We start from the raw sequence: 27,431 nt of genomic DNA, 5'->3' as shown, positions 1-27,431 counted from the left end.
CACTCCTTTAGTCTCTGAAGGATGACGCCGAAAAGAGGGCCGGACTCCAGATGTTGTGGATTTCCTCCCACCAAAGCCAGCCTCCAATATCTCACCGAACAAACTGGACTTCTCTCAGACTGGAGGACCGCTTCAGGAGGATGGGCACGGGGGAGTTTGTGTGCGTGACGCTGCGTGGCGGCGCGCCGTGGGGATTCAGACTCCTCCAGAACGCGCAAGACCCTCAACATCCTCTCCATGTGCTTGAGGTGAGACTATAGGCAACTATTGTGATGATGAGCACTCAGCTTTTAGTACGTGTTGGCTGAGGACCTGATGACGCTGATGGATATCCATAGTTTTATTTTTTATTTTATTGTAGACTATGTTTCTTCTATTGTTCTCATTGGAGGAGTTATGCTATAATAATGCACACAAATGCCCTTTCACAAGACCCTGATGGTCTTTGGTTTAGTAGAGTTTTGGGCACTTTTAGCTGGATAGACATGGGATGTCAATTGCTAAACACCAGCGTGGACAGACTGAGAATTAACCAGCAAACCAACTTAGGCTCTTTTCATCAGGGTGAAAGTTTTCTGAAGTTGATGTTAGGCAGGATTAAAGTTTTACTTGGCAGAATGAAAGTTTTGGTGATACAGTCTTGGATAAATGTGGGTTTAATGTACATTTGAGAATATGTGGAAGATAATTGGCTGGTCCTGAGAGTTGCCTATACTGTATAGCCATGGATTAAGGTTTTATATAAATACAGCTCTTCTCTTATTTAGGAAATAACACAAAACAATGTCTGTCTTTGATGGATACGGGCAATGCTGTAAACAGATTCTTGCATAATGACAACATATCTTAGTGGCCACCCGCTGAGTTCAAATTCGGCAGTTGTTTTGATAAATGTTCACTGCCAAAGTTGTTTTTCTTTAGCTGAATTTTACAGGGAGATCTGTGCTGTGCAGTCTCTGCCTGTCCCAGACTTCAGCAAGGGTCCTTATATGGTCACAGCAAAGCTAACAATGTTTGTTGGCCAAGTACAGGGTATCTGTCCTCACTCCCATAGATATCAAAAATCTAAACTGTTAGTATTGAGAGGCTGGAATCATCTGTTGATCTTTTTTAATATTGGGGAAACATTGATTTAGTGATAATGCGCATTAGTAAAACTTATTTTCTTATATCAGCAGGTTTTGTGAGTGTCAAATTAGAATATATGAATATTCTGAATGTTTTACCATGCTCAACAACACAGTCTCTGCCATCAAATAGTATTTATACAGTGTGCAAAATATTTAACGGGATAGGCTAATTCACCCAAAAATGAAACTTGAGTCATAATTTGCTCTCCCTCAAGTTGTTCCAAACCTGTGAGTTTCTTTCTTCTGTTGAACACAAAAGGAGATATTTTGAAGAATGTTGGTAACAGACAGTTGACGGCACCCATTGACTTCCATAGTAAGAAAATACTATACTGTATAAGTCAATGGATGCTGTCAACTGTCTGGTTACCAACATTCTTCAAAATATCTCCTTTTGTGTTCAACAGAAGAAAGAAACTCACAGGTTTCGAACAACTTGAGGGTGAGTATAAATGATGTTAGAATTTAATATGAGTTTTCCATATTTCTCCTTGCAGCGATGCTGCAGCGAGAGAAAACATAAAAAAAAAATGAAATGACTGTTTTCACGCATGGCTCACATGCTCACAAAAAAAAGTAGGCCTAATATTTAAGATTATGTATTTTAGTTCGATATAAAAATTAACTTTTTTTGGATTACACAGTTTTCACATAAACAAACTATAATTATTGTGATGAAACAAGAATGATTTTAATAGTATTAATGAACATGAACATGTTTTTATCAGGTTTATCAATTATCAGGTTCATGGTGCGTTCAAGTCATCTCGTATAGATCATATTTACTTGTTGAACGCACTTGAACGCCACCACAATGTCGTAAATACAAGTGGGAAGCTCGGGATTTTCTCTAAGCCCCGATCTTGTGGGCGTGTCACTGAGAAACATGGCAGAATACCACAATACAATGTATTTAGCTTGTCAGCCTTTTCTATTTACAGCGCAGTAAGCTAATTGCCTGCACAGAATATAGCATTATAAAATAACAATGTAATATGTAACGATAAAGTTTGCCGTGGCTTCATAAATTAACTAAAAACATAAAAAACCAAAGCACACCTTATGCAAATCTTTGTTGTTCATTTTCTAGAACTAGAGTTTAAAAACCTTGCTGTATTTTTGTGTAATTAATTAAGAGAAAGTACTCCGCCATCTTACTCCGACGAAAGTGACTTGAACGAACCGGCCGTCGTAAACACGACTTCCCACATCATGCGTACGAACTTCCCTGGAGGACTTGTACGCACCAATATTTATCATCAGTAAATTCTATTTATTATATGTAAAGTAAATGCATTTGAACAGATAATTAGACATATTTAAACTATGAATAATTCTGTCCCTCCATTGACAGCTACTCAACTATCACTTTAATGCTTCAAAGTTCAAACATACAAACAAGTTCATAAAGAGATTATAAATCTAATCCATATGAATTGAGGGGTTTAGTCCAAATTTTCTGAAGAGATTTGATCATTTTATATGATAAACAGATTTAATTTAGGCTTTTATTCACATTGATCAGCAGGCATAAACAGAAGCTCAACCGAACATCCTTGACGCACGAGAACAAACCTCATTGGTTCTCGCTGAAGCTCAAACGTGATGCGTAACACGAGAATGAACCTCATTGGTTCTCGCACATCAAGTGAAGATGCTTGAGCTTCTGTTTACCACAACTGATGAGTGAGTTGATGAATGTTTATATGTGAATAAATTTAATCTGTTCATCATATAAAGCAATCAAGTCTGTTCAGAAAATCTGGACTAAACCCCTCAATTCATATGGATTAGTTTTACGATCTCTTTATGAACTTTTTGAAGCGTCAAAGTGGTAGTTGCGTAGCTGCCAATGGAGGGACAGAAAGCTCTCAGATTTCATCAAAAAGATATTAATTTGTGTTCAGAAGATGAACGAAAGTCTTACGGGTTTGGAACGACATGAGGATGAGAAATTAATGACAGAATTTTAATTTTTGAGTGAACTAACCCTTTAACCCCTTATATTGGCATCGCACACAGCCATTACATATTTAAAACAGTAATATCCTATACTAAACCTAAACTAATCTTGACAAACTATATATAATTTGAAAGCTTACAATCTCTAGTTTAAATATTTGGTGACTGATTTTAAAAATGAATTGCAGAGGACCCGTAATTTATCAATTTGCAAACAAGAATATTTTCATACTCCTAAGGTGTGTTCAGACCTTTATTTTGAAATAGTGATGAACATGAAAAATCATGAAAGAATGGTAGAAACCTCAGTTTGTTTTCATGCCAAGAGTTCAGAATATAGCATCCATTCAATTCTTTTAGAAAAAAAGGTCTGAATTTTTTTTAAATATAAAGAAAAAAATAATAGATTCACCATTTGTGATGTGGCAGCGAGCTATAATGCACATACGTGTTCTTCTTGTGTTTCTTAGAAGTTGAATTCATTTCAAAATCTGCCAAACTTCCAATACTACTTCTGAATAGGATGTCTACTTCATAAATTGTAAAAATAATGGTTCAGATCACTCAAACAACATATGGAAATGGATGCGCCCTTATATGGGCAGTAATGTCAACTAGTGAAAGAGTTTGGTACTGCGTCCAAACAAAATCTCACTGAAAGCTTATTTTTTGAGATATCAACCTAAAATTTGAAACACAACTTGTTCAGATTTTTGGCTTTGATTTTTTTTTTTTGCATTTTTAGATTCCACCAGGTCTTGAAAATATACATATTATATAAAATATGAAAAATTATTTTTTTAACATTGTACATTTTCATAAACTCAAACTACTATAGCCTAACTTTTTTTCTGTTTAACTTTCTTAATTCATTTCACTTCTACAAAATCTGCCAGATGTCTTCTTTAAAACAAGACCAATCTACATCTATATTCCAAAGCATTCTTGAATTACAACCATTTAAATTCGGAATGTGCATGTCTATTAAAAAAAGGGGAGTGCCTTAATACAGCACATTTGTAACACAGCTCGGCCAATCCTGTGTCCAGCAGTGTAACTGATAATATGTAGCATACCAAAAGAAATACTCTGGTAAATGTAGCTACTGTATGTATGTACAAGAACTGACAGATAATTGACCATAACAGTCTAGACTTGAGTCTGAGGTCACCTAGTGGTCATTTTGGATGATCAGTGTTTTTGGCCTGTGGAAAAAATAGTTAAGCAATAATTTCTTTCTCAGCTGAAAAGCTTGTTTATTTGTAGCTCCATAAAGTTTTTTTCACAAAATATTGTCATATTTTACAATTCAGTAAAACAGTAAAAGCCATTAGTGTGGCCCCTTGCATGCTGTTTTAGTATCACACTTTAGCTTTGGCAAACTCCTAATTAGCAAACTTTTGACAATACACAAGTTAAACCCACATAAAAGTATAACTGGCAAAGACAGTTTAAGTTTTTTGTGTCATTATAATTTTAAAATCTTTAAAATAGATCACTAGTGGAGAAATGCAGTGTACCCGCAGACTTATAAATCCGACTGAAACTATTGTCTGTCTATTTTAATTGATATATTTTAGGACTGCATAATTAAAAAATAAGCATACATGCTGTCAAAATAACTTCTAAACTTATTTGGGATGAGTAAAGATGTACGTGTTGATGAACAATGTGTTTGTGAAAATTGTAGTTTCTCAGAAATTAAATAATATGGTCATTATTTTAATGAATCCTGCTCATCTATCACAAATCTTCCCCCTCACTGTAAATATTAATCATGCGTTCCAGTATAGTTAGGTTGTCATCATCGAGTTTCAAATAAACGTCCATTTCATTGTTGACAAGCAGAGGACATCCCAGAATGTTCTCAGAACTTTTGCTAACGTTCTGGCAAGGTTCTTTCGAAAATATATGAATTAACAGTAATGTTAAAACATTCTTTCAAGTTATCTTTAACAATGTTCTCAAAATGTTTGCACAAAAAAAAACTTTATTGTTCATGGATTTTTGTTTTCTGAGGCATTTTTCATGCATTCATCTTTTAAATGAAAAAAATTTCAGAGAGCATAAAAAAATGTAATTAAAGGTAAATCTCTCACAACTTTAAACTAAATATTTAAATACACATATCCAGAAGCATATCTGATACCTGATATCTTTTGTTATTCAAAATGTATTTTTCAAGCATCTGATAACAAGGATTTTTCTATGAGGTTGCTGAGATAATGTTAAAGAATATATATGTTCTCTTACATGAGAGACATGTGAGCTCGCCCTTTTAGCTGAGCAGTCAAATATTTGCCCGCGCTGCCATGAGAGAGATTGAGCTGGACGTTCACAGATACGTGCTTCCATCTTTGTGGACGACCCCATGCTCCTCTTAGTCATCTGGAAGACATAACTTTTACTTGACTCATCTAAGAGCAAACTCGTCGGCAGAGAAACATGCCTAAAAATGTATGTAACATAAAGCTGATAAATACTGTTCGTGATGGACGGCTGTTCAGTGTGATGCATAATGGTGTTCATGTCTAACATAACTGAGTATAAAATATGTTATGCTCTTTGTATGCGTGCCAATAGTCATTATTTCCGTACCCTTGTGAAAAAGAAGCACACTTTTCCTGTTAATTAACTACTTATGGAAATAAAGTTAAAGTTCACATTAAATCATAATGGTGTAAAGACCTTTTGTTTTGTTTTTTTAAAGAAGCAGACACTAATTTGTATGTGTTAACTACTAAAAAAGCACATGTAAATGAATTGCAACTTCACTACCAATTTAATTGTCAATAGAAATTACAGTAAAGTAAATTTTAGTTTATAAATGTTTGACAGTACGTTACCCTTATTTCAAAGACAATAGAAGCTAGGCTGTTAAACGATTAATCGCGATTAATCACATCCAAAATAAAAGTTTGTGTTTACATAATAAATGTGTGTGTACTGTGTATAATTATTTTATATATTTAAATACACACACATGCTTGTATATATATTTGCATGTATATACTGTATATAGATTTATATATAATTTATATTATATATAAATTATAAATATTTTATATATAAATAAAAAAATTTTCTTAAATATATACATGAACGTGTGTGTATTTATATATACAAAATAATTATACACAGTACACACACATTTATTATGTAAACATAAACTTTTATTTTGGATGCGATTAATCGCGATTAATTGTTTAACAGCCCAATTATGAAATTACATATAAAGATGTAAAGTTCTATTTAAGTGGGTCAAAAAGCTCTGAACTTCAGCAAATTGCATTTAATATAAATGTAAACCACAACACATTTTTGTTTAAATGCAATTAACATGCAATTAAGTGTCTGAAAACACTTACTGTAAGTATTCTTTAAAATATATTAATTTGACATTATTACAAAAGTGCACCTTTTAAAGGGTTACTTAAGTGACCTTTTGCTAAACTAATATTATATTATCTGCAAGTTAAAAGAAGATTACGTATACTTTCAAGATTTCAACTGCGCATTCAATACAATAAAGCACAATAGGCTATTTGTGCATTCATGTGTGTTATGTTTATATCGCAAATAATAGACATCTGACTGCAGTAATTTATCATTTGCATGCTTCATAAATTGCATATGCTGTACCGCACTCTGTTACAATGGTAAAAACCTTTAGTTTGCTTTTTTATTCTGTCTTGCCGTAGCACATCATGGATCTTTTAGCATATAAGGGGCTACAAAGGCCCCAAATGTGAGTTCATTAAAAGTACAGATTGATACAGTCTCTTTTAAACGTGCACCTACATAAATATTTTCATAATGAAGCGTTGGAAGGCTTTCAGAACTCTGTAGTAAAGAGTAATGCTTGCTTATAACATCGAGTCATTTAGCTATCAACATTACAGCTGGATTCACTCCTGTGTGCTGCGGTAAACTGCTACCTATGCTACACACGTTTATGAAGTCCAGATAATGTGGATTTAACAGTCTGTGGACCACCGTGGTTCATTTTACCTGAAATATCTGTTGGAAACACTGAAAGATAATTGCTGTAAGCTGTGGGAGACAGAAGCTGAGAGGCAGGAGAACTTTCCAGCATGCTGTGTTTACTGTGGGTATGGGAAGAAAACTACAGTAATTGCGCTTTTGACTTTCTCTTACAAAATTTTCTGCCAAATAATGTTTGATAACAACGCCCGAGTAACAAATGCACTATCACACACGCAGCCTTGCTTTCAAACAAATAATAAAATAAGAATGCTTATGGTTTGAAGCCGCCGTTTTTTACGACTTACTTTCTCAAAGATTTTCTGGTTTACACACTCACCAGTTTCACTTGCATGAACTAACATTCTTTTATGATAAATAACATTTTGTCTCATTTTACTATAGTGTGTACTGCAACTGTATCTTATGGGAGCTTGTTTCCTCCATGAGAAAAAAAATACTAAAGGTCATTGCGACTTTTTATCTCACAATTCTGACTTTTTCTCTCACAATTGCAAGTTATAAAATCCAATCTGAGAAACAAAAAAGTCAGCTCACAATTCTGACTTTATAACTCACAACTGAGAGTCTATATCTTCCAATTCTGAGAAAAAAATTATCTTTTATTTTGTATTCAGTGCATGGTGGAAACAAGCTTCCATAGTATGAGCACCATGTTTGCAATGTTGTTAAAACTTGTGTTAATGGCTTTTTCTTTGTGGGGGAGGGGGGTTCACGGGATAACGTAGGATTGGGAATATTAGTCACCTGAATATTAGGGAGAGTGGGTGAGCAGGGACAATGTATTCTTTGTTGACCGAAAAACCTTAAAAAAATAACATCAAGAAATATTGGTCTGTGCAATGAGGAAAAGCAATCAAAAGAATTTTTTGCCTCATCACCTATATTGTATTTCTGCGTCACAAATACTTTAATCCCTGATTCAGTGTCTCAGCAGCCTTTAACAAAGACAGAGTCACCGCTATATATGTTGGTACCAAAAGATTTACTCCAATTGTAAATCTTCTGATGTTTGAAACTTAAAAAAAAATCTATATTTTGTCAGGTAATCTAAAATGTGTTACATGTCCCTAGTGAAAAGAAGTGTGCTTAATTGTATTTGATGCACTTATGTGGTGTACTTTAAATCTTAAAAGTATATTTAAAAAAAAAATAAAAAGCTCTACTTGCTGTTGCTTAATATATCAACGGAAAAAAAGGCCACTTAAAGACAGTTCATTTTCATGGCTGTTTCTTAGCACACCGTACATTTAGTAAAAAGTACACTTGTAATAATGTCAAATTAAAAGATTTACTTCACGTTTTTTATGTTTTGTCATACTTTAAGGAAAATGTTGATGCGTTGCCTAACATAAAGCATACATAACATAAAGTAATGTTATATTAAAAGCAGTTAGCTGAAAATATTTTTTTTGTTTTGAGACTTTTGACCCACATCTTCATATGTAATTTCATTATCACTTCTATTGTCTTTAAATTATGGTTCAAGTACTGCTGTGACAAGGATTTATGGTAAACTAAAATATACTTCAATGTTATTTTTTATTGAAACTTGCGTCATGTATTTAACTATAACATATAACATTTGTAATGTAACATTTAAAATGTAGTGTTTAAAAGCCTATTAACTTTAAATGTAATATTGAATAACACCAGTGGCGGCTTGTCCATAGGGGGCGCTGGGGCGCCGCCCCCATCAACATTTCAGAAAATAACATGTGTAAAAACATTATATTAAAATTTAATAATAAAAAAAAAATATATAGTTTACTCATGTGTAAATGGTAGTAAGAGCCTCAGAATTTAATAAAAACTGTCTTTAATCGATTAACTATTTACTATTTTCAATACGTTTCATGGGCGAGGGACGCCGGACACATGGGTGTCTATGTGAGTACACAAATTCTCGGGCAGCATGTGACCTGAAGCTGGTCTCTGATTGGTTTCTTAAAGATCCTCCTCGGGGCGCAAGTCGTTGCGTCCCTGGCCAATCATAATTGGATACATGTTATTTTATCCAATCTGATTGGTTCTCGTCACCTGCCATTCAACTGTACGCGGCGAGAAATAACCTTGCTTGCTACTAGGCTGATCACTTTTTATTACGCAATGGCAGCAGTTAATCCAAATTCTGTTATTTATTTACAAAAAAAACCTTTCTCAAGACTTTCGCTTGAAAAAAAAAAAAAAGATTAAGGATCTCGGACCGGAACAACCAGATGTACACATCCAGCAGCAGGCAAGTGACAGAGGACGACAATAACATTACAAACGGAGCTTTACGCGCGCTTGTTACGAGAAACGGAGCTGGCTGACTGGATGTGATGTTAGCAATGCCCTGTTTTGTTTTCCCTGTCTTCTTTTTCAAAGTGTGATTGTGGCTTACAGCTTATGAAACCCACAAAATCTAAATGTCATAAAGCTTTTCTGCTGAAGGAAGCATTAAGTGCTCTAATGTCCTGGAAGTCCAGTGTCAATGCAGCCGTCTACCAGGACATTTAGAGCACTTCATGCTTCCTTCAGCAGAAAAGCTTTATGAAGATGCTTTATCAAGATGAAGATGATTTTCAGCAGGATTTTCACCTGCCCACACTGCCAAAATAACCAAAACCTGGTTCAATGACCACGGGATTACTGTGTCACTACTACAGTGTGATTTCATGTAATATTCTAATTTAAAAAAAAATATTTCGTGGGTTCCATAAGCTGTAAGTCATTATGTAAGCCATAATCATCAAAATTATAACAAATCAAGGCTTAAAATATCTCACTTTGCAAGCAATGAGCCTTTTTTTTTTTTATAAAATTAGTTTCACATTTTAAGTTGAATTCCTAAAATAATTTAACTTTTCCATGATATTCTAATTTTTGGAAAGGGTCTGTATATAAAGTAGAGCAACATTATGTTCAAGTAGGAAACATGCTTTTTGTTACTACTTTGTTGGTCTGAAATAATAAAATAATAAAAAGAGATCAAAATAGCTTTTTTGTTTCTGCTTTGTATCCCCCCCCCCCCCCCCAAAAAAATGCGCCCCCCCAAAAATAATTATCACCAGCCGCCACTGAATAACACACTACAACTAAAAGTATAATCAATTACTTTGCATGTGCTATAGTATGTTAGTCAACGCATCAAAATAAGTGTAAGTCTTTAAAGCAGATGTCACACAATTGCTAGATGGTTCTTTCCCCTCCTTTTTTGGATGAGAAGTGCTGTATTCTTGTTCATTTGACCAGTGATTATATATCTCTGTCCCTCTGAAAAGCCCTTATACGGTGACCAGAGCTGTCTCCCCTACATCTTCAGAACAATCCCACAGCCTCGTGGTTTTATTCAATTAAAGAACATTCACCTTTAAACTGGCTGGGCATCATGCCAATAGCTTTAAAAGGCTTGAGGATTGTTTGTGTGAACATATTATGATTAAGTAGCCATATTTTTAGACCACACCGTTAATGAATTTGCATAGTAAATATGAGTGTGTGATGTTTTCAATATTTACACCATAATGTGTTGTACAGCTACTGAGAGCCAGCTGTGTGTTAATGAAAAATGATTCACTCTGTGGCAGTGTTGTGCGGTTTGGACATATTTATAAATTTAGTCTAAATATTCAAGAGAAGACAAACCACTAAAGACAGAACCTTTCAGCAGAATTGTGGTTACTCACAGTTATCGTGGCAGGTTTGTGAGTCTCGGATATGTTAATGTCACTACTACCGTTTACTTTTAATAATATATTTTAAACGAGTTGTCTTTTATTGACTGCACACTGCCCTCTAGTGTTGATTAATAGGTAATATACTGTCTTCTAAAGACAGTAGGCCAAGCAAATAAGCATTTTCGAGCATGTTCTTTTGAAACTGTATTTTTTTTAAATATGCGTTTTAATAAGGTAATCAAAAGTTATTATAGTGTCATCTGTTTACTGATGCCCAGGATCCAGGAGTGTGCAGCTTATGTAAGCTATAGGCTATATAGTAGCCTACTTATCTTTAATGTAAAATGCCTTATTATCACCTAAGGTGTAGTTTATTACAAAGTTTATTGACGTGATAAAATGTTGAAAATGTATGTCGCTTTTCTCAAAATTTTTGTTTGAGAATGTGATTTTATGAGCTAGAAAAGCTTAGATATAGGAGAGAACTCGCCTGTGACAAACAACTGTCGTTAGATATCGATTACAGTAAATCACCTGTAAATGCACAAATTAATGCTCAACAAATTAACAAAAAAAGTAAAACATATCTCTTTATTTTTATGGTTTTTCTCTAACAATACAATTCGTTTCTTCCCATGTTTGAGTGAAATGGCTTCTTGGACAAGAAAATATGTTGGGCGGGACTTGATTTTGTCTGTGGGGAATTGTTAGGATGGTTGTGGTTTACAATTGGTCGATTTCGTGTGAGTGACAGGTTGTCACGCCAGAAAAAAGTCATCAGAGAAGAGAAGTTGCTTGACTTTTTATTAAATATCGCGAGTACATAAATTAATAATAATAACAATAATGTGCATGGATAAGTCATTATTATATTATTATTTGTCATAATAAATACTAGAATATTCCATAAAAAAATGAGTTGTCCATTTTGATTTCATGGTGACTTAAAATATAGCTAACTCAAGCATTCTTATCAAATTTTCCGTTGTACAAACCTGAAATGAAATGCAAATGTGTTTATTTATTTATTTGTTTGTTTATTTTGGCCTGAGCAGCTGTGTGCGCATGCTTGGTGAATTACGATATTATATTACTGAGGTTTAAAAGAACTAATCTCACAGTTCCTGATTGAAATTGCTCAGTACTAAATGATGCCCTCGGGAGGCATGACATGACATCTGTAGTTTCAGGATCTTAGGTGATTTATCTTAGAAGTTTATTTTAGGTGAAGGTATTTTATCACTGGCAGATGGTCATAAATAGATTTGTTTTCATAATGCTGCCATTATACTTATAATGCAAATGTTTGAATAAACAAGGTCATTTTAGTTACTCGGGTCATCCATAAGAAAATATTTAAGATTTCATCCTGTAGTTCAATATAGAGAATTTCAGTTGCCAGCTTACATCTTGTGTCATTGCATAAGCGTTTTAATAATACCATGTGCTAAATCAAGCAATCTTAGACGAACAATTACTCGGCTTTATGACTTGACCTTATAGTTGAGTTGATTTGTGATGCACTTTAAGTTACAGATGGCTGATATTAAATCTTATGTTGAAGTGTCTCTGCTTCTGTATGGAAGGCTTATGGGTCATAGACCTGCTCTGGCCTGTAGCACTGTTTAGTCAGTTGACATGCAGCTGTTGTGATGCGTAAATTAGAGGCTCTTGGTCTAAATTAAGACACACTGTCTATGAACCAAGGATGGAGTTATAGCCTAGTTCTTTATTTCATCGTAATATGTACAGTATTATACATGTGCACAATGTTTTAAAAATACACACTCACACACTCATGTTTTATGGGGACTTTTCCATAGACATAATTATTTTTATTCTGTACAAACTGTATATTCTATCCCCTAACCCTAAAACTTTTTAGATTTATATAAACAAAAATGTATAAGCTCTTTTCCTCATGGGGACCAAAATAATGTCCACACAAGGACAAGAATTTGAGATATTGCCATAATGTAAGGTTCACCTGAACCAAACGTGCGCACACACACACACACACACACACACACACACACACACATAACCAGTTCACCAGTATTAGTGTTTCAGTGTAAAAAACATTTTTTTTCTGAAACCAATTTATTAATTTATTATTAAATGTATTTCCTCTTCTTGATTATATATGTACATTAAGCCACTACTCAAGTAATTATTTTTGTACTCAAATAAAATTCTAAAAGCACCTTTTTTGTGTGCATTGCAATGTCTACATAACCTTAGGTTTATGTTACATTATATCGTTTTTAATTGCTAAAGCTGCCCTTTAATAAATATGTGATCATTTCTTTCTTCTAGATAGAGGATGGTAGTCCCGCTGCTCTAGCTGGATTGTGTGAGAATGATGAACTGGTGTCAGTGAACGGAAAGCCTTGCTCTAACCTCAGTCTCTCAGATGCTATTGATCTCATTGAGGCCTCTGCTGACTGTCTACAGCTGCTTGTCAAAAGGTATTTTATTACTTTGGGCAAATGTTCCTTGATGCACTGTGGTTGATTCTTTACTTGTTTCATTGTATTGCGTCTTTTATCTGTGCGATGAGAGATTTTTAGTCTAGCAAAAAGGATTTAGGCCTAGCTTTGTTCTTTTCATTCTAGAAGCATTTGAGGTTAATGCAATATTTACTCCTCACCTCTTTTGTCACTCATACTAGACTGATTGTGATGCATTAAATTGTATAGTTATTTGCATTTTATAGTATAGTTAAAAAGACTTGTTTATGACTGTCTTGACCCTTTGAAATAACAGACGTACTAAATAACCCACTGTGTACTACAAAATCTCTTACCTAGATTAATTTAGATTAATAAAACACTAATACATGATTCACAGAAAAATGTATGATTCACTCTTGCTTTTCTCAATTTGACCTAAAAGTTAAGATAATTTTCTTAGTTCTAATAAATGATTTGCTTTATAAAGAAGTAGACGGATTAACTGCAAATAACATGATTTTACGACTTCTCTTCCCTGCAGATGCTGTAGTCAACCTCAAGAGAGCCTTGAAGTGGTTAGTACCACTTTTCGGATCCCGTCTCCATCCAGGCTTCATCCAGACCCTCAGAAACTATACGTCTCTGAGTCCCAGGATGAAGCATATTATGGGGAAACGGACAGCGATGGAGAGTTTCCCGTGGGGACTCGATTGGTCCGGACGCAAGTTCAAATACCTGCTTCTAGGAATAAAGGTAGAGGCACCTATGCCCAGGGTGTTGGAGACACCAGTTTGGATGTAACCCCGGGATCTGTGGTCGAATTGCAGCTCTCGCTCTCCAAGACCACCCTGGAAGAGCCAGATTGTGCTGCATTAGGCAGTGCTTGTGGATTTGTGGGAGACAACCATCATAGAAAGCGTGATGAGAGCGTCATCTATACCACCACCGCATTTTCTCCAGATAGCGCTCTATATATACCCCGACAAGACCGGCAACCCCTTGGTCAGTGGGGTGTGTTGGTTAGCAAACCCACTGCTTTGTCAAGACAGGTGGAGGTGACAGTGCAGCAGTTAACTAAAAGCAGATCTGGAAAGGAGGGGGTGGAGGCCAGTGAACGGTTGGATTCTGGTGGGGAAGAAGGAGGGCACATTGAAGAAGCTCCCACCTCCTCTTCTGTGTCCTTTGGACTTCCCTCAGAGGAGTGGGACTCTGAATCGGAGAGGGAGGTCAACAAGCCCAACAAGCACCGGGCAAGGCACGCCAGTAAGTAACATCTGATTTTCAGTATGTTGCTTGTTATAGCGTGATATGGTATCTGTTTGCAAGAACAGCAATAATTTCTTATTTTAAAAACGTGGGTTATAAATATTGCATCAGTGAACTGACGGAGTCAGCTGTGGATTGCTTGTGCTTGTAATTTCTAAAGTTATGGTTTAAAAATGTTAAACTCAATTCATTTCCAGTTTGTATGTTTCTTTTTAACCCCTGTATAGAATCACTTTTTGTGTTATGATCTGTATTATGCATATTTTCTGTGATTTGTGAGCTAGAGTATGCATAAATGTTTTGTAATACTTTAATATCAATGATCTGTATAGATAGATAGATAGATAGATAGATAGATAGATAGATAGATAGATAGATAGATAGATAGATAGATAGATAGATAGATAGATAGATAGATAGATAGATAGATAGATAGATAGAACAAAAAAGGACATGGCAATGATTCAATGTAGTGATGGGTGGGGGCTTGCAGGGTGACATGACTAGTAAAGTTAAGAATAAAACATGGGCATGCTAATTATGCTTGCAGAAGTGCCATTTGACAGACATCGACATGTGCAACTCTGGCCTGTCACCCGATCCTTTAAAATTGGCCATCTTAGCAGCACTGAAATGGAAAGAGCACTCATCTATGGCTATCTCCACCTTGAGATGGGAAAGACAAGAATCAGAAATATATCATGTTTTAGCCAAACCTATTTTGAATGGATTGACATAGTCTGGTGGGAATATGGGTCTTTACGGAACCTGTACATATATTGACTATAACATGGCAGGGTTTTTGTTTTTTACAGCTTTTGGAGCTACACATATGGGCTTGTATTAGCACTCTGGCACTAGCAGGTCCACACACGGCCCCAGGGCTATTTTTACTCTCTCTCTCTTTTTTCTTTGCTGGATCTGCTATTGGCTCAGCCTCACTAACGTGCTCTAGACACATTCACAGCTGTAAATGGCTTATGTTAATGTCTGGCTGTTATACATGGATCAGAGATTTAGTTAATTGGTGAGGGTGTTATCAAGCCTCTGTTTGGAGAATGACTTATTGGGTCATTGGGAATAATGTGGGTCAGGGGATAAGTAAATGCCATATAACACCTGTTAAATCTGGGATTCATCAATTGTTTAGCGTGAGAAGCCCCAACTCTTTAAAATACATTTTGATACACATTGTCATGCATTGTTTCATTTTAAACAACAAAATCTCAATTGCATATATTCCCATGTGTATTTTAACAAACAATTATGAATTTGGTTTCACATTACAACATGGTTCTTATTTGACACTTGTATTTTCTCAGTTCAAGACCTCTCATATGCTCACATAGCAGTGCTATTTATATGCTTCATATACATTCAGTGAATTAGGCCACCAGGACCAACCATGTGCAATATCCCTATTTTATGACCTCATCCGCCCCATACCCTTAACTCCTGCTTTTTTGTGTCATTCTTAGGGCTCCGGCGCAGTGAGAGCCTTTCAGAGAAGCAGGTGAAAGAGGCCAAGTCCAAATGCAAGCGCATTGCTCTCCTGCTGTCTGCCCCTGCCCCCAACGCTAATAACAAGGGGGTGTTGATGTTTAAGAAGCATAGACAGAGGGCCAAGAAGTATACAATTGTAAGCTACGGTACTGGTGAGGACGAGCCAGATTATCAGGACGACGAAGACGACAAGGAGGAGCACGCTGTTGAGTTCACTGTTCTAGCCACAAGTGAAACAGAAATAGATGAGGATTTCTTTACCAATGCCTCAGTTCAGAAAAGCATTGTGAGCTTTGATTGGGATACCGGATTACTTGAGATAGAGCGCAAGCTTGACAACAAGCAGGATATGGAAGCACTACCTGAGACCAAGGGAAAAGGAGTCCTCATGTTTGCCCAGCGCAAACAGCGCATGGATGACATAGTAGCTGAACATGAAGAGATGAGACGTAAAGGGATCCCTGTTGAAGCGATGCAGGTGCCTGAGACACATCAAACATACGAACACATGGAGGAACGCTCTTATTTGAATGCACAAGAAACCCAAAATTACATGGATGTAAATCTACACCACACCATATCAGCTCAAAAGCAGGAACAGCAACAACATCATCAGTACCAAGATCAGTACTATCAACAACAGCAGCTGCAGCAACAGCAGTATCAAGACTACCAGCAGCAGCTACAATACCAGCTACAGCAACAACAGTATCAACAACAGCAAGACTACCAGCAACAAAAAATGTATCAAAACATCCAATCATCCAATCAGCAACAACACTTCCAACAGCAGCAAGTGCAACAGTATTCACATCATATGAATGGCACGTTCAATCAGCAAGTGCAGAACGAAATGCAGGCTTCAGTCACAAACAGAAGTGCCAAACCATTTTCAATTCAAAATAGAGTGGCCGCTCCATTTTCCTCCCCCACAAGTGCAGATATTCAAGAGCAATCTGGGTGTTCATTGGGACAAGGTGAACAGATTGCTTCCCGTGATGAGCGTATATCTGTGCCTGCTATCAAGACTGGTATCTTGCAAGATACCAGGAGGAGTGCCAATAAACCTATGTTCACTTTCAAAGACTCTCCAAAGGTTTCACCTAATCCTGCTCTGTTGAATCTCCTCAACAGGAATGACAAGAAGGCAGGTTTTGAGTCTTGCCCAGAAGAAGATTATTTAAGTTTAGGAGCTGAAGCCTGCAACTTTCTTCAGTCTCCTAAGATGAAACACAAAATTCCACCACCAGTAGCTCCTAAACCTCACATTAACCCCACTTCTCCCCCATGGTCAATACAACAAGAAACTACTGACCAACCCATCCCACAGCAAACAGCAAACAGTGTCCCAGTACCTGCAGAAGCTCCAGTCACAGAGGTTGAGGCTGCTCCTGCCCCTGAAACAGGGGCCCCAACCATGTCTGAAATAGAACCTACATTGGCCCCTGAATCGCAAATTATTCAACACTGTCCTGAACAGCTTGCTCCAGGTAATGCCTGGAAACAACCAGAATCTCAAATGGAGCAGAACCAGCAACCAGAAGCCTGGAACGAGAAACAACCCCAGCTCCAAATTAATTCTGCTCATCCTGCCGCACTACCTATTACGCAGCCAGATCCATCTGCCAGATCATGGGATCCAGCTCCAACTCAAGGTCATCAACAGCTTCCAGTAAGTACTTGGGGTCCAAATGAGGTCCAATTGCAAGTCCCATCTCAAACACAGCCACAATGGATGACACAGTCTCAGGGTTCTTCAGAAGTACAATTGCAAGTGCCTTCTAAAACACAATCCCAGGCTGCTTGGGTAACACAGCCTCAAACTTCACCCACACCCAAGCATCAACCACAGCCTCAGTCCCAAAGCAATTCTTGGGTACCAAGGCCAAATCAGTCAACACCACAAGCCCCATGGTCTCAGCCCTATGAACCTGCTCTGCCACCAGTTAATGTTTGGCAACAAGGTCAAAATCAAGCTCAGGAACAGCCAACCTGGACCCAACAACAACAGTTCCAAGAATCTCAGTTAATGCCACATAGGGCATCGCCCCCTCAGCAACAGCCACAGCCTTCTTGGGCTCAACCTCAGAGGCAGTCACAGCCCCAACCACCTTGGGTCTCTCAGGCTAAACAGCAAGAGCCAACACAGCCATTTGCAAGTGCATGGACTCAGCCACAGAGTCCAGTTCAAGCACAGCCCCCATGGGCTCAACAGACTCAACCACCACCTCAGCCCACAGCACCAGTGCAGCAACCCATGAATTCCTGGCCACCAATGCCAGTCCAGTCCCAACCACATCCACATTGGGGACAAGAACCTGCTTCTCAACAACATCCTCAACAAGTAATTAACTCTTGGACACCTGAACAGAATCAAATTCAGCCTCCCTGGCCTCAGCCAATGGCACAAACTCAGCCTCAGGCGCATCCTCCATGGGCACCAAAACTTCAACAGCAGGCATCACCGCCACCTATGAGCCAATGGGTACCATCACAATCTCAGTCTCAACCAGCTGTAAATGTTTGGGCACCCCAACACCAGCCAGGTTCAGTTGGAAACATAGCCCAAACTGCAAACCAGAAGTTGCCTCCCCAACAAATCAAGCCTTGGAGTCCATCTCAGACCACTCAGTCCACTCCTCCACGACGAATGAACTCATATACAACTGGGACAAAGGGACCATCCCCTGTTCCAACAAGTAGTACTATGTCAACCTCTGGTTTTGGTTCAGCTTTCGAGATGCCAGCCTTGAGGGGGAAAGGAGCTGAACTTTTCGCCAAGAGGCAATCCAGAATGGAGAAGTACATTGTGGATTCTACCACAGTGCAGTCAAATAAGGCAAGACCATCTTCACCTTCCCCTTCTTTGCCAATTTCCTTTAAATATTCACCAAATTGCCGTGCTCCCCCGCCTTTGGCATATAATCCAATTCATTCACCCTCATATCCACCAGGTGCTATCAAGCAGCCTCCCTCCTCTAGCTCTTCAACAACAAACAAGAACAAAAGCAAAGATAAGGGAAAACCTGCCCCGAAACCTCTTCATGTTCTTGATGTCATGAAACATCAGCCCTATCAGCTAAAATCCTCCCTTTTCACCTATGGCCCAGCAGCAGAGAAACTTGCTGCAGAAAAGGAGGCAGCTGAAAAGCTAGCTGCTCAAAAAGCAGCTGAAGCCCAGGCCCAAATTCAAGCCCAAGCACTAGGTGCTCCAAATCAAAACCAGCAAATGACATTTAACCAAGGTCCTCCCCCTTATGGTTTTATGCCACAGCAGGTCCAGCAACCCTATGGGATGGCTGATCAGTCACCTATGCATGATGGTCTTTACCACCAAGTCCCTCCTGATACTTACCAGCCTGTCCAAAATGCTTATCAACAACATCCTCATCAAGTCCCATTTCAACAAGAATACAACCCCCAACAAACTTACCAACAACCTCCTTTAAATACTTACCAACAAGCACCAAGTCCTCCATACCAACAGCCCTCCCCACCCTCCTATCAGGCAGGTCCTAATCCAGTATATCAAGCCGGACCTGCATTGGCCTACCAACCAGCCCCTAGTTCTTATGTTGTGCCATCTTTCCCAGTGGCAGCCAGGGCTGACTCCACGTCAGGAGGAAGTATTACTTCTGCTCCAAAGCCCAAATTTTCAGCCAAGAAGAGTGCGGCTCAGGTGTGGAAGCCAAGCACTGCTGAAAAATAGATATTTAGAAAATATTTTTTCCCCTAGTGTTTTTACTAAGAACTTCGTACTAAGAACTAAGCTTCAGATACTTTTTGTAGAACACATCCAACTTCCAAACCAAAATATTTTTTGTTACAAATTACGTTTAAGATAATGCCAAATAAGTAACAAAGAAGAGGGCATAGACATTTCAAAATGACATCACATGATGTTAGAATAATTCTCCGGTTAATACTGATATTGTATTGCCTGTCTTGCTACAGGTAAAAAGCTCTTGTATTTAGTCAGCTCAAAAACAGCTAATTAGATGTGTTAGACAATTTTGGTCAAAGGGAATCAGTGTTGAGTGAGTTTGAGAAGAGAAACATGGATGCTTAATGTTGGAAAAATTATGGCAGGTGAAAAAAGAGAGATAGACATGAGGGTCTGTTATGAGGGCTACTGAGTAACTGATTTGCAATACTACTTAAGGATGCAACCCAGCAAGCAATTTTAAATTTAAAAGATGTCTAATAGCCGTCCAAACACAGCCCTGACGTCTAGGCTAAAACAAGGCAAAATTTGGGCTGTCAGTAAAAACGTAACAGACGTCTAACCATAGCCCAAGAATAGACACAAAGGAATGTCAATGAAATTAAAACAAATACCTTGTAATCACAGTTGACTTTGCTTACATGATGGAATATCATACATCTCAAGTTACTCTGGCAAAAACGACAAATAACCAAATTCAATGTTATTTTGGCTAGAAGTTACTCATAACTATATCGGCTCTTGTTAACCTAGACAGTGAAATGACGGCTTGCTTGCTGGCAATCCTTTAAAAAACAATTATTATATAATCATATTTAAAATGCATAAAAGGATTTGTAGTATCAACCTTCACACAAGCATATGTGTTTATGATAATATTTTACAATACCTCAGTAGACAGACAGAAATAAATATATGAACAGTTCAATGATATTTGGAATATGCAAGTAAACAATGTATTAACTTCTGGCTAACAGTGCAAAGAGATACTGTATAACTGAGAGATAATGTATTATGGTGGAGGTTCAATCATCTCTCACCTTCTGAGAAAAAACATTGTTATATTTCTAAATTGTAATTAATGTTTTAGACTTTCTTCATAAAAGAAGAAATGAATGTACTCAGTATGTGAGTTTTTTCAAGTAGGTTGAATAATGTCACTGTTTCAATGTTTAACAGCTGGTACATAGTTGGAGAGCTATTAATTTTTACTTTTTATGAAGATAAGTAGACTTTGTGTAGATTCTTGTTTATTTTTTGAGGGAGGCATTTATGTTTAGCTTTTTCGTTTGCTTCAATTTTTTTTTTTTTCATCAGTTCAACTAGATAGAACGTTAAATACAACAGATATAAGAAGTGGATGAGTTCTAAAACTATTTATTTTTAGTTTGACTGCTGTCTTCTGTTCTTTTTTCTGTCTTCTGTTCATTTTTTTGTGTGATATTTTCTTCATAGTACACTATTTGTAAAATGTACCGTGCCATTAAAATCACTATTTCAGTTTTGTTTGTTTGTTTTTGCATGCACCATCTTTCCGAATCACTTCCAAGCACCAATCACTTCCATCTTTCCAAGCTGCATTATTTTTGCACCTCACTATTCTCTGCTTTCATAATTCTTTTCAAAGTATCTTTCAGTAGTAGTCAGTTTAAATAAGGTACCGGTAAGTAAAGACTTAACTTCAATCATTTTGAATCATTGCAGATACTTTTTTTACTACAAGAAATAAAAGTCAGTAGATATTTTAATGGAATAATGTTCATAAAACATTTATTAGGTTTAATCCTTCAATTCAGTTATACATTTTGTTTATTATTCAATACCACCAGTTACTTTACTGTAGCTTATTTGTGAACGTGATAAATTTAGTTACAATTGAACCCTCAATCCTTGCTCTCCCACAATGAAGGTAGATTACATTTAACATAAGATCCTTTCAGATATGTAATTTTATAAATCCATATATTTTTCTAGGTGTATATGAAATTAAATGTTCTATTATTATTTACATTCAATCCTTTCAAAAGTTTAATTTGCAGTAAAGTGATACGTTTCTGCATGGAAAAAAAAAATCAATCAATCATTTGACAGCCTAAAATAAGTACGACCTAAATGCAGGCCGTGATTGTTCTAAATTTGAACCTGTGTTGCATCATACTTTCAGGAGCTAAGACAGACATACTTCATAATTGGGGAAAAGTGGAAATGATATGAATGAATGCCCTGCAAGGCCTGCTCCAGGAGCTATATTTGGAGAAATGTGATCTCTGATCCCATGACTTAAAAGCAGAGGAGGAGAGCACTTTGCCTTATGGCACCTGCCACTTTTATATCACTTTAGACTTATTCATTTGTTTTTTTTTGTCAGAGACTAAATGAAAATGTAACAGCAACACCAATATATTTGTCAAACTTAATCCAGTCATTACTGGCATTGACCATTCAACCATTGAAACTTATTTATATAGAAATATTGGCTTTTTAAAACAACACATTAAATTCATTTTACAAAAAAACATACATTATTAATTGTACATTTAATTTTTACGGTGCCCCTAAAGGGACATGGCAATGGAAAAAATATATTTCAATGCTTTCGCGTTCACTCGCAAAAGTTTTGCGTTCCCCAAAGAAACGTCTCGGTTGCGTATGTAACCTTGGTTCCCTGAGTCCAAAACCTATACGTGAACCGGACGTCCCGTCCTGAATTGACTTGAGTTAGCTCTGTAATTGCCTGAATTGTGTGAGAATCAAAGTCCGTGCCCAGAAAAGTTGTTTGCTGAAGTGGTAGCAACACATTCTTTTGAAGGTTTATGCGTAGTCCAAGGCTCCTCAAATGATTGAGCACCAAGTCTCAATGAACTACAATGATCGACAGTAACAAACCAATCTCAGGTTTGGATGAGACCGAATTGACTTAAAGGTCATCATCTTGAATTTGCTTACTCTGAGTGCAAGATTTAAGCGAAGCAAATCCAAAATTCAATGCAAACCACCATACTTTTTGGGCACAATAAATAATGACTCTAGAAGCCTGATTCAGCACCTGAGCAGGGGGTATTTCTTCTATAGCCCCTTTCTCTAGGAGTGATCAAATCTCCTGACTCAAAGCTGAGACATCACAAGGACGCACTATCGTGGGAAAAATCCCACTAAAAGGAGGTGGGCCTTTCCGAAAGTGGATGGTGTAACCGTGCCAAACGGACTGTAATACCCACTGCTAGATCTCGGGCAGGCTTTGCCACGCGGCCAAGTAACGGAAACCTCTAAAACGGGAAGCTGTCCAATCGCCCGATCGGCAGTGGGACTTTTGAGCGCCGTCATAAACGGGCCATGCGCACACGACCCTAGCGTTTTTTTCCGAACTCCGATGACTGGGATGCACGGAGTGTCTGAGGCATTGCTTGTCGAGAGGGCTCAGCCTAAAACCGCCTGAGGCGCAATCTGAGGTGGGATAGTTAAAACCGGAGCCAGGAGGCCACGATGAGGGACCTGTCTATTGCCTAGGCAGTATGCTTGGTAGCTCTCAGCGCCAAGTCAGTAGCCCATCTGAGCTCCTTAACAGCCTCTGGAGTTAGGCCCTCTCCCTCGCCCAGCTCCTTAAGCAAGTCTGCTCTATAAGCTTGGAGCAAGGCCATAGAATGAAGAGTGGCTGCCACCACTTTTCTGATTTTCCGACTAAAGCGGAAGTAATACTAACATGGCTTGGATGGCAGCAGGGGCCGTTACTTCCAAGTCGGAGCTGAAGTCGGCACGAGATGGGACGCGAGAGTCTCTTCCATGACCAACATTAGTGGGATTAGTAATGCGCGCCAAAAAGAGCTGAACAGAAGATTCGCCTCCTGAAGAAAATGAAATCTGATGAAATTGCACGTATTCTTGGGGCGGTGCTAGTCACTACTGGCCAATGAAATGGCGTAATGGTATAAGGGCTTCAGACTTTCGTCACAACTATGAACCTATGAAAGGCCACCTGCATTCCTTCGCAAAACCTTAGTGTTCTTTTCGAGCCCACGCAAAGTTTCTCGGGGGAATGTAAACATTTTGCGCGAGAACGCAAAGTTTCTCTGGGGAACACAAAAAATGCTAAATCATTGACAAGTAATACCCCCCCCCCCCCCCCGCTAAAATGCTGTAGATTTTAGCAACACCATTTGTCATACTACAAACTCACTAAAATTTATGTTATCATTAATAGAATCCCATGTCTTCATGACTAGCTCATAACCTACTGTCCTTTGTTGTTGTTTTAAAGCAAAAAAGCATAGATAGATAGATTTTTTTTTATGCTAATTTTATTCATCCTGCAGAGTTGTATTTTTAAGTGAATTGTAGTCATTAGAGCCCTGCACGTTCATATCATAACCAGACGGTGGCAGCACAGTCTTTCTGGTTAAGCTTAGTTATCCGTTCACTCCATGTGGAAACCTGGTGGAAAATTGTCTTTGTACATATCCACATACACTGTAAAAAAAGATTTTTCAAAGTTGTAAATAAAACAAGTATTATTAAAATATGATTTACAAGAAAATACTATTTAAGTCCTTCAACTTCCAAATTTCACATTTTATAGGGTGTTACTTTCTGCTTCTTAATTAATTGTAAAATTTACTAGTGAAAATTGCTTCACCACACCAACGTTTTTTCTGTGTAATATCAGTGACCCCCATCTGTCTTTACAATTGATATGAATCTGCAACTGCGATTGTTTATTCCCATGAAAACTGTTTTAAACGTATTTGTTTGCTCATTTCAGGGGCTTAGGAGCTCATCCTTGACACCACCTGTTAGACTTTCAGCAGCAGGTCTCAGTCCAAGGTCGGTTTCATTTTCTCCATCACCCAGACCTGCATCACAACCCTCTTCTGTTCAGCCACAGACTGCCCGGCTAGACAGGGGTCACAAGCCGCCCAGCCCATGGGAAGCTGCCTCACGCCACCCACTGGGGCTCGTGGATGAAGCTTTTACATATCTGGACATTCAACAGTCTATTGCCTCCAACCTGCACTATGCCGCTCAGACTAAGCTCTTACCCGAGCCCCCGGCCGAGTGGAAGGCAAGGGTTGCATATGAACCTCCACCGAAAAACCAAAAAGACAGTTTGAGTCCATCACCTCTGACTTTTCTGTCCCCAACCAAGAGCACAGCGTCGGCACCAGCCGGTCCCGTCCCGTATGGGTCACCCTTTAGACAGTGTCAGCCCCAAAGGTCAATGACAGAAGCTAACCTTGGGGCTTCACAGGGTAATCCAAAGCAAATGGAGCCTCATGGACTGAGACTCTATAAAGCCAAAGATAGCAGTTATTGGAGACGTTAAAAGGAGAGCCGCGAAACCCTTTTTATCCAGGTCGCGAAAGTCAAATCAAATAGGGGGGTGTTTTGAAAGTGAGAAAAGTACAATTCTTAAGGCTACTATTGAACAAAAAGATACTGAAAGACAGAGAAGTTGATGTTGCAGAATGAGGGTCCGTGAAAGTCAGAAGGCGGAACTATAAGATAGTTTATAAAGATTGTTTTTTACTACGTTTGATAGGCAGTGTGTTACAATTGGCTTTTAAAAACTGACACAATACAATAATCTAATCTAATTTTGATCAGTGAATATGCATCCCTTGTGAAAAATAAGTAGGCTACACTTTAGCATACTTCAAAAAATGGAAACAACATACTTTAAATATATACTTAAGTGCACCTAACTGCAAGTTGATTGCAATTTAATGAAAATTTGTTATAGTTAAAATTTCTATTAAATGTATTAGCTTAACTTTAGAGTGTTTTTGACCACTTAAGTAGTCATGAAAGTGCACTCTTTTAAGGACACAAAGGGATAGTTCACTTAAACATTTTGTCATTAATTACTCACCCTCGTCGTTCCAAACCTTCGGAAGACTTCCGTTCTTCTTTGGAACACAAGAGCAAACAATTAAGATCTTTTTGATCAAATCTGAGAATTTTCTGTCCCTCCATTGACAGCTACGCAACTACCACTTTGATGCTTCAGATTCTCTCGGACTTGTGTTCCAAAGATGAACAAAAGTCTTACATGTTTGGAACGAAATGAGGGTGAGTAATCAATGACAGAATTTAAATTTTTGGGTGAACTATCCCTTAAGTGGCCTTTTATTTCATTAAAGGAGTAGTTCACTTTCAAATGAAAATTAGCCCATGATTTACTCACCCTCAAGACACAGGTGTTTATGACTTTCTTTCAGACGAATACAATCAGAGTTACAGTATATTAAAACATATCCTGGATCTTCCCAGTTTTATAATGGCAGTGGATTACAATCAACAGATTGAAGCTCAAAAATGTGCATCCATCCATCATAAATGAACTCCACATGGCTCCGGGGGGTTAATAAAGGCTTTCTGAAGCAAAACGATGAGCTTGTGTAAGAAAAATATTAATATTTAAAACGATATAAAGTAAAATAACTAGCTTCCAGCCAAATGAACATACGGATTCCACTCAAGTGTAAAGCGCAACTTGTTCGAGTAATGCGACGTACTGTAGCCTACTGCTGATATTTATGCTACGCCTTGACGCACTACGCTACTTCTGACGTCATAAGTTTCGTAGATTGCGCTTTAGACGTAAGACTGCGTTTGGCCAGAAGCTAGAATTTGACTTTGTAACGTACGTGTTAACTTAAATATGAATATTTTTGTTACACAAACTCATCGTTTTGCTTCAGAAGGCTTTTATTAACCCCCGGATCCGTGTGTTTGTTTGTTTACAAAGTTTGTTTATGATGGATGGATGCACGTTTTTGAGCTTCAATCTTTTGTTTGCAATCCACTGCCATTATAAAACATTGAAGAGTCAGGACATTTTTTAATATAGCTCTGATTGTATTCGTCTGAAAGAAGAAAGTCATATACACCTACGATGGCTTGAGGGTGAGTAAATCATGGGCTAATTTTCATTTTAAACTGAACTACTCCTTCAATATCATATTATCTGCAAGTACAGTTTTAAAAAATATATATACTTTTAAGTTTTAAAATACACTAAACGAGCAGATTCAGTTCACAAAAGTTCACTTCTTTTTCACAAGTTTTGCACTAATGAATGGGATAAAGTGATACATGCATGATCATGATACATGCTAAAGAAATAACAAAACATAATAGGTCTTCATAAAACGTAAATGCTAGTGTGAGACACATTTCAGCACTGTCCGTGTTTAATTATTAATTACTGCATTCAAATAATTCAGTAATGAGGGTGCTTCAGTTGTGATGACAGCTTGAATCATACAATTAGAGAAAGAATGAAAATAATTTTGTTTGTGACTGCTACAAAGCTATTAGGCAGAAACTGTTGAATCAGTAACAGTACTTGTTACATAAGCTTCACTAGAAGAGATTAAATCACTCTTCAGTGACCCCGTCTGACCCTTTACCACATGCCCTGTGGCCCCAGACTCGGATTCACTTAAACAAATTCACTATTTGCTGATAAATGAAAAAGTTATTTAATGAACATTCCTTAAATGTGTTTTGCTGTGAATGTCTGGGTTCTCATTAGTGACAATGCATGTTCTCAATCCACTTAAAAATACATGATGCTAATTTGAGTTGTTCATGCTTATATTTCTTTATTCAATGACTGAATGTTTCAATGAGAAGGATATCAGAAAGCTAAAACATGTTTGGATATTTGTTGAATTGTCAAGTGTGTCACCTGACCTGACACAGAGTGGAGCAAGCAGCTCGCTTTATA

At 37.5% G+C, this 27,431-nt stretch overlaps 1 protein-coding gene across 1 annotated transcript; it reads left to right on the top strand.

Annotated features, from left to right (window-relative positions):
- The first annotated feature begins 122 nt into the window (after positions 1-122).
- synpo2a (synaptopodin 2a) lies at positions 123-21,205 on the top strand. Its single transcript, XM_079589456.1, has 4 exons — positions 123-248; positions 13,076-13,227; positions 13,754-14,475; positions 15,957-21,205. Exons 1-4 carry the CDS (start codon positions 141-143, stop codon positions 19,688-19,690), a joined length of 4,716 nt encoding a protein of 1,571 aa, XP_079445582.1. The 5' UTR covers positions 123-140; the 3' UTR covers positions 19,691-21,205.
- Positions 21,206-27,431: the final 6,226 nt, after the last annotated feature.

The sequence above is a fragment of the Phoxinus phoxinus genome, assembly GCF_949152265.1.
Source record: "Phoxinus phoxinus genome assembly, chromosome: 2".
NCBI classification, from domain to species: Eukaryota; Metazoa; Chordata; class Actinopteri; order Cypriniformes; family Leuciscidae; genus Phoxinus; species Phoxinus phoxinus.
The sequence above is the reverse complement of the archived record's forward strand: the minus strand, read 5'-3'. Positions and strand labels throughout refer to the sequence as shown.